At 41.5% G+C, this 10956-nt stretch overlaps 2 protein-coding genes across 2 annotated transcripts in view; both read left to right on the top strand.

Annotated features, from left to right (window-relative positions):
• The first annotated feature begins 942 nt into the window (after nt 1-942).
• LOC121923027 (gastrula zinc finger protein XlCGF7.1-like) overlaps nt 943-10956 on the top strand; it is a 19670-nt gene continuing 9656 nt past the window's right edge. Inside the window, exon 1 of the mRNA XM_042453130.1 lies at nt 943-1097. Within this exon, the coding sequence (XP_042309064.1) occupies nt 1052-1097 (46 nt within the window). The 5' untranslated portion in view covers nt 943-1051. The remainder of the gene's footprint in view (nt 1098-10956) is intronic.
• On the top strand, nt 3935-8900 carry LOC121922986 (zinc finger protein OZF-like). Its single transcript, XM_042453032.1, has one exon. It carries the CDS (start codon nt 4723-4725, stop codon nt 6322-6324), a length of 1602 nt encoding a protein of 533 aa, XP_042308966.1. The 5' UTR covers nt 3935-4722; the 3' UTR covers nt 6325-8900.

The following is a 10956-nucleotide window of genomic DNA, read 5'->3' as shown; positions in this document are numbered from 1 at the left end:
AGACCACTAGGGCCATCCAGTCCAACCCCCTGCAATGCAGGAAATCCAAATCAAAGCATCCCTGACAGATGGCCATCTAGCCTCTGTTTAAAGACCTCCAAGGAAGGAGACTCTATCACCTTCCGAGGAAGGTTAAGAGGTGATATGATAGCCCTGTTTATGTATTTGAAGGGATGTCATACTGAGGAGGGACTAAGCTTGTTTTCTGCTGCTCCAGAGAACAGGACCTGGAACAATGGATGCAAGCTGCAGGAAAAGAGATTTCACCTCAACATTAGGAAGAACCTCCTGACAGTAAGGGCTGTTCGACAGTGGAACACATTTCCTCGGAGAGTGGTGGAGTTTCCTTCCTTGGAGGTCTTTAAACAAAGAGTGGGTGGTCATCTGTCAGGGATGCTTTGATTGAGAGTTCCTGCATGGCAGGATGGGGTTGGACTGGATGGCTCTTGGAGTCTCTTCCAACTCTTATGATTCTATGATTCTAAACAGATGGCCCCAAAGGAGCAGCTTGCCGCCGCCCCTTTGAGCACCGGATTGGGGCTACAGCAACCACACGCCGCAGCCTCAATCTGGCGATTTGCCCGCTTGAAAAGAAGTGGCAGAAAACTGCTCCTTTTGGAGCTGGCAAAAAGCTGTCATTGCCGTGGCGGCGGCGGCTTTCCCCCATTTCTTTGGCACAGTGTGTCTAAATGCTGCGCTGTAGAAATATCATGATGCCATATGCTGTCTGGGCGAGTGAGTGGCGTGACGCCAACTTCAGGGTGGAGTCAGAGCTGGCGTCTTTTAGTTGGTCTGGACCCAAGATGTGTGGGGCTTTATAGCTGAAAACCTTGTAATGTTATATGGATTAAAAATGAGAAGAAATCAGGGTGGGTATGTGGGTTTTTGGTATTTTCAGTGGTAGCCTCCAGTGAAGTAGCAGCTTCTCCATGCTGTTTATTTTTGGTAAAGAAAATTCTAGCTCTCGCTTTTGTAAAGAAAATTCGTACAAATGGAGAGGACGTTATAGACTTGGAAGTATAACACATCACCTCTTCCGCTGCTGCTGTTAATGGTTACAAAATCGGTCCAAAGCAGGGATGGCTGGTTAAAAACAGGTTGGTCTGTTTGTTGCACTTCTGTCCCACTTCTCTCCCAAAATGGGATCTAAGGCAGATTGCAATAGTTTATAAAACAAAGCACTTTTTAAAAAATGCTTTTTCAAAATTAGATGTATAAATTAAGTACTTAAATATAAATCTATTATTAATTAATTTATTAAATTGTTTAATTTGTTTTAATTTATGATTTATTATTATTTAAATTTATTATTTAAAATTAAAAAAAAATGTATGTCACAGATTCATAGAGTTGGAAGAGACCACAATTTATATTTATTATTATTTATATATTAAATATGTACATTAAATAGTCTGGCTGTTATTACCACTTTCCAACCCACTTCCTAGAATAACCATGGCTGTCTGAATTTAAACATTTTAAGTTTAACACTTTATTGCTAGACCGGCATCCAGGGTCACTTGTGTCTTTTTAATCACTTTATTCTCTAGTGCAAGAAATGCTGTTCAAAAACAAATCCTTAAGTTCACAAAAGTTCAACCAAAACAACTTTCTTTAAAATAACACTTTTAAAAGAAGAATTATGATTTTAGGCAAATGCCTGTAAACATCTAAATAGCATTTGGTTACTTAATTTTCTGATTCCTATATCGGTGTCGTCCTCGATGCCTATATATCATCTACCAACTATATCTTATTCCCAAAGTCAGCATGGGGAAATGCCCCCTTTCCATTTGCCAGTTGTTATTATTGTTGTGTCCAGTCTGTCTATTATTGTAAGGGAATTTCCTGGGTATTATTCCGCATCCTCTTTGGGGTGCCAATGGGGCATCTGTGTCTGTGTGCATGTCCATCCCCATGTGGCCATGACACTGATCTGCATTTTGCTACTTAGTTTTCTGATTGGGTCCTAGATAGAAGGCGTTCTGTTTGCCCATATATCGGCTACTGTTAACATAATTCCCAGAGATTAATTGAAAGATATAAATCACATCAAAGCCTAATAACTTTGGATAGTTAATGTTAGAAAGCATTAAAACAGATGGGATCAAGCATTCTAGTGCATAAAAATAATGTTTTACAGGGATAGCTAATACTCCAGAGGACAGGATCAAAATTCAAAATGACATGAATAGACTAGAAAGCTGGGCTAAACCTAACAAAACAAACTTCAACACGGAGAAATGTAAGGTATTGCACTTAGGGCTGAAAAATGAAATGCACAGATATAGGATTATGGGGGACACCTGGTTCATGGAGACTTATATGTGTGAAAGGGATCTGGGAGTCCAAGTAGACCACAAGTTGAACATGAGTCAACAGTGTGATGCGGCAGTTGAAAAGGCCAATGCAATTTTAGGTTGCGTCAATAGAAGTATAGTGTCCAGATCAAGGGAAGTAATAGTGCCACTCTATTCTGCTCTTGTCAGGCTCCACCTGGAATAATATTGTGTCCAGTTCTGGACATTAGAATTCAAAAAGGACACTGAGAAATTAGCGTGTCCAAAGGAGGGCAACTAAAATTGTGAAGGGTCTGGAAACCATGAAGCCTGTGACAAACGGCTTAGGGAGCTGGGGATGTTTAGCCTGGAGAAGAAAAGGTTAAGAGGGGATATTATTATTATTATTATTATTATTATTATTATTATTATTAGGTGATATTAATAATAATTATTATTATTTATGGTATTTCTACCTCACCCTTCAGCCCTAATGGTATGATATGATAGCCCTGTTTAAATATTTGAAGGGATGTCATATTGAGAAAGGAGCAAACTTGTTTTCTGCTGCTCCAGAGATTAGAACAATAGATGCAAGCTCCAGGAAGAGAGATTCCACCTCAACATTAGCAGGAACCTCCTGACAGTAAGTGCTGTCACACTCCTCAAAGATTTTGGTGAAGTCATTTTCCTTGGAGGTCTTTAAATGGAGGCTGGATGGCCATCTGTCGGAGATTCTTTGATTGAGATTTCCAGCATGGCAGAATGGGGCTGGACTGGATGGCCCTTGGGGTCTCTTCCAACTCTATGAGTCTATGAGTCTATTAATATAATCAGTATTCAGGTCCCCTTCCCCCATTAAAACATTAATGCAAAAGAAAAAATACTTTAAAGCCAAAAAACAACCCACAACATTTTTTTAAAGTTTTTTTCCTAACCCAACATGGATTTTTGCCCGCTGCATTGTAAGTCGCTGGCAGTAACTGCTTTCCTTGGTGTACAAAACTGGGCATCCTCAGTGAGTGGTGGTTAAACAAATCCAAATCACTCCTGAAGAGTGGTGCTCATTATATAGGCTCTGGGGTTTCATTTGTGATTTTCTTTCTTAAATAGAATATATGCCGTTTTAATGCTAGAATACCTGGAAGGTATACAGTGATCCACCAGCATTACCGGGGCTATTTCCATCCGCTAGAAATGCCAGGCCCTGATTAAAATGGTGGTAAGAACCACAATTATTTAGGTAGCAGAAACTAAACATTTTTAATTATTATTTTTTATAACAGACATAACTAGCAAATGATGTATCTCTGATTTAGCACAATGAGTTGGTGTTTACTTATAATCCAACTAAGAAATCTTAAACTGAGATGACAACAGTTATAATAGAGTTATATCAACATATGAGGAAAGGAAAGTGTTGGTCCAAGGTTATGCATTTGTGTTTGCCTAATTAATATACTTGAACAAGGTCTCATAGAATTTAGGGTGGTCTTGGTTATCTCTGGCAGCTCATAATTTTTCAGTTGATTTCTCAGTTAAGATGATATTCCAGACTCCATCGAACCACCAAGAAAGTGACAAAGTGTTTGAATCTCTCCGATTACAAGTCACGTTTCTCGTTATCTGAAATGCTTAGGACAGAAGTGTTTTGGATTGTTTTGGATTTTGGAATATTTGCATCTACATAAAGAGATACCTTGTCTGAATGTGACATTGATTTGTTTTGTATACATCTTATACAGCCTGAAGGTAAAACGTATGATATTAGCTAACATTTATTATGTATTAGGTGATACATATTTTACATAATTTTGTGCATGAAACCAGGTTTGTGTACATTGAACCAACAGAAAGAAAAGGTGTCTTTATCTCAGCCACTAATCTGGACAATTTGGGATTTTGGAGTATTTCAGATCTTGGAATTCCAGATAAAGGAGACTCAACCTGTATAGGCAATCTCTAAACATGGTGCCAAACAAATCCAAAATACTTCAAAATCCATGATCCATAAGAAAGAGAATCATTTGCTTTATGGAAAAAGATATAGTCCCAATGCTGATGATATAGAAATTATTTGTGATGTAATCTCACTGATTTCTGCAAATCTGAAATTCCAGAAATGAAGTACTCGCAGGTATGGCCACCACATACGGTGGTAGACCCAGCTCATCATGTGGTCACCAAGAATGCCCATTTGAGCCTTTAATTTTGGATTAAATTACTACAGAACCATTATAGTTGACTCCATTTCTCAAGTGGACTCTTCATCAGGTATTTGCTGGTTGTCCCAACAGGTGAGGGACACGATTGTCATCCTTCACAGAAGCCATATTGGACATCACTGGAAGTGATCAAGTACGAAGTGAAGGAAGAGATCTTTGAGGAACAAGAGGCATTGAAGGTGAAAGAAGAAATCCAACCAAAGCAAGGGAGGAGCAGCATGATCTCTAGCCATTGTGAAGTCCCAATCCAACAACAGCCTCCCAAGGATGAGTACCTTTTGTGGGGGAAAACACTCTACCCTAAACTGAGCCTTGACTCGCACATTGGGAAGAAATCCTACGTATGCAAGGATTGCAGAAAGAGCTTTGTCAGTACCGTACAGCTTAATTCACACCGGAGAACTCACACCACGCAGAGAATGTACAAATGCACGGAATGCGTAAAGAGCTTTAGCAAAAGAGCAAGTCTTGCCCAGCATCAAAGAAGCCACCAGAAAATACGTCAAAAGAACTTGGGTGGTACAGCAAGCCTCCGAGTGCGCAAGAAAGTTCACACGTACACATGTCTGGAGTGTGGGAAACACTTCACTGAAAACGCATACCTCACATTACATACGAGAACCCACACAGGGGAAAGACCATTTAGCTGTTTGCAGTGTGGAAAAAGCTTCCTGCAGAGACCGCACCTTTTGTCCCATCAAAGAACCCATACAGGGGAGAAGCCACATCAGTGTTGCAAGTGCGGGAAGAGCTTTGCCCAGAAGGCGCAGCTTGCTTTGCATCAGCGCATCCACACTGGAGAGAAGCCTTATAAATGTCTGACGTGTGGAAAGGACTTCGGCTATAACACCAGCCTCATATACCATCAAAGAATGCATACAGGGGAAAAGCCCTATAAATGCTTTGACTGCGGAAGGAGCTTCAGTTCCAGCTCAAGTCTTTCTTCGCATCGGAAAACCCACACTGGAGTGAAGCCCTTTAAGTGCATGGATTGCGGAAAGCACTTCAGCCACAGTGCCAACCTCATTCAACACCAAAGGACCCACATGGGAGAAAAACCCTTTTCGTGTTCAGAATGTGAAAAGCGCTTCAGCACCAGGACTGGCCTCAATTCACATAAGAAAGTCCACAGTGGGTTGAAAGCGTATACGTGTCTGGAGTGTGGGCTGTCCTTTAGGTATGGCACCTACTTAGCCATTCATAATCGGATTCACACAGGGGAGAAACCCTATAAATGCTTGGAGTGTGGAAAGGCGTTCCACCAGAGGCCACACCTTGTGACCCATCAAAGAATCCACACGGGGGAGAAGCCATATCAGTGTCTAGTGTGTGGCAAGAGATTCAGCCAGAGCTCACATTGTAATTTTCACCAGCGAGTCCACACAGGCGAAAGACCCTATCAGTGCTCAATGTGTGGGAAGAGCTTTGGCAATAAAAGAAATCTTACTTTTCATCAGAGAACCCATACAGGGGAAAAGCCATATCAATGCTTTGAGTGTGGAAAGAGTTTCAGCCAGAGTTCAGCCCTGCGTCTGCACCAAAGGATCCACACAGGAGAGAAACCCTATTCTTGCTTTGAGTGTGGAAAGACCTTCACTTATAGCTCGAGCCTCACCGATCATCAGAGAGTCCACACAGGGGAGAAGCCGTTCAAATGCTTGGAGTGTGGGAAGAACTTTGGCCGCTTGGCAAACCTTACTTCCCACAAGAGAGTCCACAACAAGGAAAAACCATATAAATGCTTAGAATGTGGAAAGAGCTTCCGGTGGAATGCACAGTTTGCATCCCATCAAAGGATGCACATTGGGGAGGCAACCTGAAATTATCTACATAAACTACAACTCTAGTCTTTGTTACTGGTATCATGGATTTTTTTTTTACTCCAGTGTGTAGTAAAGCACTTCAGTTGCTGCAGAAAAGTCTTCATCTCAGAGGTGTAGGATTTACCATTAATTACACTAACGCATTATCTTAATTAATTAAACTTTAAGGACCAACCGAGAAGGGAAGAAATCTCTCTAATGGTAACCCCACATTTGACATCAAGTGAGTGGAAACCAACTAAGAAACCAACCCTGGTTGTTTTTGGCAAAAGAAGAGAATCATTGGATGTGGAGAAAGAATTGTGTCAGCACTCACAACTTATGTGCAATGTCCAATGGTTTTGCAGTTTTGCTTTTCTCCAGCTGCCTTTGGCTATTTCTGTTTGATCCCAGCAACTTTGTTCTTAGCCTTTTTTGGGGGGGGGGGGGTAATAGACCCCAGTTGATACGACAATGAAGCTATAGAGCCCTTTCTACAACATGGTGACTGATGATGATTATTATCTTTCTTTTGTTACGATGATTGTATGTTATATTACCATATATGCTATCAATGCAAAGAGAAAAGTGTTCAAAGCCACAGCAAGAGAGGTCCAAGACAATGCTTCATTGGTTTTATGTTGTCAAACAAAAAAAGAAATCACAACAGCAATTTGACATCCTGAAAAGTCATGATGTAAGGGTCTTCCAGCAACACAAGCAGGTCATCGCCATAGCGAGTATCCGCAAGGGCACTGAAATAAAAGAACAAATGTGCATTCAATTTCTGGACTCCCAAAGCTCATTCCTTGATCTTTTAGAGATTGATGGACCCCAGATTAAGAACTCTTGGATTAAAAACTCCTCCTCCCTTGCTCTTTACAAGCTTCCTGCATTTGGGACTGGTTACTCTATGTTCCCATATTCTCCCATCCTGTCTGCTATTGTTGGTTAGCTATCTCTTTGTAAAGTTGGATGTGATCAAAGAGGACTCTTGGCTGTTAATAGCAGTCCCTTCATACACCCTCGTGTAAATAAAGCCCTCTCCATAATTAGGTACAGTCAGCCCTCCTTACCCACGGATTTTTTATCCACAGATTCAAGCCTCTAAGGCTTGAAATATTCCAAAAAAGGTATTCATTCCAAATAGCAAACCTTGATTTTCCATTTTATTTGAGGGACACCATTTTGCTATACCATTGTATTCAATGGGACTTGAGCCCTTTGTTATCCACGGAGGGTCCTGCAACCAAATCCCAGGATACCAAGGGTGCACTGTACAAAATTTCATTGGTTTGTTGGTTCATTTTGCAGTTTTCTGTATTACCAGATCCAACCTGGATTCATGCTGGTGACACCTGTGTGTGACACACATAGGGAGACTAGGATGACTTTGTGCTTCCTATCACTTGGATTATCCAAAGCCCCTCAAGAGAATAAAAGGCTGTACATGTTTAGCATAGGAAATGTATCAACGTATTTTAAGTTTGGTTGCAGTGTATTCCTGCATGGCAGAATGGGGTTAGGCTGGGGGGCCCTTGGGATCTCTTCTGATTCCATAGTCCTCTGACCTTTTGGCTTGTGATGCAAAATAATTGTGTTCTCTCTTGTTTGGTTTTTGTTTGTTTGTTTGTTTGTTTTTTGGTTTGGTTTGCTTGTCTAGTTGTTGATGTCAAATCATCTTGTGTAGTGTTATGGCAACAAATTAACTTGGAAAGTCATTGCACAAATCAAAGTTTGTAGATGGAAATTCCACAGTTCCACTGTATTATTGATGTCTGTAATATCCCTCTCTTTTTTTGGTATAGTTTTGTATATTTTAATGTACTTGTCATGGCCTTTGTTTAGCACAATAAACTCATCGAATAGGATCAGCAAAAAAGGCTAATAATAAAAATGGTATTTTAAAACAAGTTCTTTCAAACTGATTGAAGAAACTGATTGAACAAGTTCTTTCCTTCTGCAAGGCTGGGTGGGACAGAAAGAGGAAGCCATCTGAGATCCTTCCCTCAAGGGCCTTGTTATGGAATACTGTTGTGTGTCTCCAATTCGTTTCTGACTTATGTTGATCTTAAGGGGACCCTAGAACGGAGTTTTCTGGGGTTGAGAGTGTCACCTAGTAAGTTTTCATGGCCAAGCGAGGAATTGTACCCTGATCTCCAGAGTTGTAATCCAGTACTCAAACCATTATCCCACTCTGGAGTTAGAGTTTTTAAATTGCAAAATACGAGCAGAATAATGAACTAAAAGAGATCTCTTGGGACTGAACATTTTTCTCCTTTGCCGGCTAACCTCCGTTAGTCTGGGGGGTCTCTCCTATCACTGTTTATTCACTTGGGCTTTCAAATCACGGTCGATGAAGTGAACCTGCATTTCTCATTGTTTAGTCGCATAACCAATCTTTGTCTCTTCATCTCAAATGAGGCATCACATAATGTTACCTCATGTACAGACTCTTTTATCCAGAATGCCAAAATCCAAAACTCTTTTCATGGGATGGCTGACATTGTGACATCTATGTTTCTGATGGTTCAATGTACACAAACTTTGTTTCATACGCAACATTATTTTTGAAATAATGTCTAAAAATTACCTTCTGGCTGTACATATAAGGTGTATGTTGTTATCATGGGCCGCTCAGCAGGTTGTTTCCAACTATATGGAAATACGGTACAGTGGTGCCTCGGGTTACGAAAATAATTCGTTCCGCGGCCGCTTTCGTAACCCGAAAAGCCTTCGTAAGCCGAAATGCCATAGGCGCTAATGGGGAAAAGCCGCGATTCCGTGTAAAATAGCGCCGAAAAGCACCAAAAGTTTTTTCGTAACCCGAAAAAACATTCGTAACCCGGAACAATGTTTTCCAATGGGATTTTTTCGTATCCCGAAAATTTCGTAACCTGGGTATTTCGTATCCCGAGGTACCACTATATTTTCTTGGCAAGACTGGCTCAGAGGGATTTACCTTTGCTTTCCTCAAAGTCTGAGTGAGTGTAACTTGCCCAAGGTCAGCTGGTGGGTTTCCATTGCCGAGTGGGGATTCGAATCCTGCTCTCCAAAGTCCTAAACCAGCACTCAGATCACTACACCACGCTGACTTTATGGATACGAAACATAAATGAATTTTGGATTTTTACTTGGGTCCTATCTTCAAGATATCTCATTATGTACATATATGTGCATACAGGTATTCCAAAATATTAAAATCCAAAACACATAGAATCATAGAGTTGGAACAGACCGCAAGGGCCATCCAGTCCAACCCCATTCTGCCATGCAGGAAATCTTAATCAAAGCATCCCCGACAGATGGCCCTCCAGCCTCTGTTTAAAGACCTCTAAGGAAGGCATTGGCCTTGTTAGCTGCCACATCACACTGCTGACTCATGTTCAACTTGTGGTCTACTTGGACTCCTAGATCCCTTTCACATTTTTCCTTAAGTCAGGTGTCCCCCATCCTATATTGGAACACTTCTGGATCCAAGCATTTTGGATAAGGGAGATGCAAGTTATGTAGTCGGCTCTCTTCTAGAAATGTGTCATCCGTGGCTTTGAGCATCTGCAGATGTCCCTGCCCCATTCTGCCCAAATGGTGGTGTGTGAATGAGGCTGCATGTGTGTTGCACTGCCATTGGAAGCATTTGATGCAGTAACTAAGGATGGCATCTCTCCCCTAGATGCCTGCTTGGCGTCGGTAATGGGCTGGATGAGGGAGAACAAACTCAGTGTGAATCCAGGGAAAACGGAAGTACTGGTGATAGGTTCCCCAGTTCTGGGTGGTGAGATCTGTCACCCAGTCCTGAATGGGGTCACGCTCCCCTTGAAGGACTTGGTGCGCAGCTTGGCAGTACTCCTTGACTCGTCGCTCCAGTTGACATCTCAGGTGGATGCGACGGTCAGAAGTGCTTGTTATCAGCTTCGCCTACCTGGACCGTAGGAACCTTGAAACTGTTGTACATGCTTTGGTAACCTCTCGATTGGATTTCTGCAACGCACTCTACATGGGGCAACCCTTGTACCAAACCCGGAAGCTGCAATTGGTACAGAATATGGCAGCAAGATTGGTCACTGGTAGCTCTAGGTCGGACCATATAACACCTATTTTAAAAGACCTTCACTGGCTGCCTATTCGCTTCCGAGCTCAATACAAGGTGTTGGTTTTGACCTATAAAGTCCTAAATGGCTTGGGCCCAGGGTACTTGGAGGACCGCCTCTCCCCATATAATCCACCCCACACACTCAGAACATCTGGGACAAATCTGTTAAAGCTCCCTCAGTCACATTTTGCGAGGACCTCACAGAGGGCTTTTACCATCGTTGCCCCCTCCCTCTGGAACAGGCTCCCCATAGAGCTCTGCTCCTCCGCATCGTTAGTTTCTTTTTAAAAGAACTTAAAAACGCATTTATTTCAGTTAGCACTCCCACCTTAGATAATTTATTCTTTTCTCTGCCCCTTGTTTTTTCCTTCTGACCACGGACTGTTGTAATTTGACTTTTCCGTTTCTTGCCCCTGATATATGTAATTTGTATTGTTTATTCCCATGTAGTGATGCTTTTAATCTTATAATGTAATGTTTTTAACTTTGTATTTTACTGTTTTAATCCTTTGTAAGCCGCCTTGATCATACCTATGGAAAGGCGGGGTATAAATAAA

The sequence above is a fragment of the Sceloporus undulatus genome, chromosome 2 (genome assembly GCF_019175285.1).
Source record: "Sceloporus undulatus isolate JIND9_A2432 ecotype Alabama chromosome 2, SceUnd_v1.1, whole genome shotgun sequence".
Classification (NCBI taxonomy): domain Eukaryota; kingdom Metazoa; phylum Chordata; class Lepidosauria; order Squamata; family Phrynosomatidae; genus Sceloporus; species Sceloporus undulatus.
Note: the sequence above shows the minus strand (reverse complement) of the source record. Positions and strands in the feature narration are given on the sequence as shown.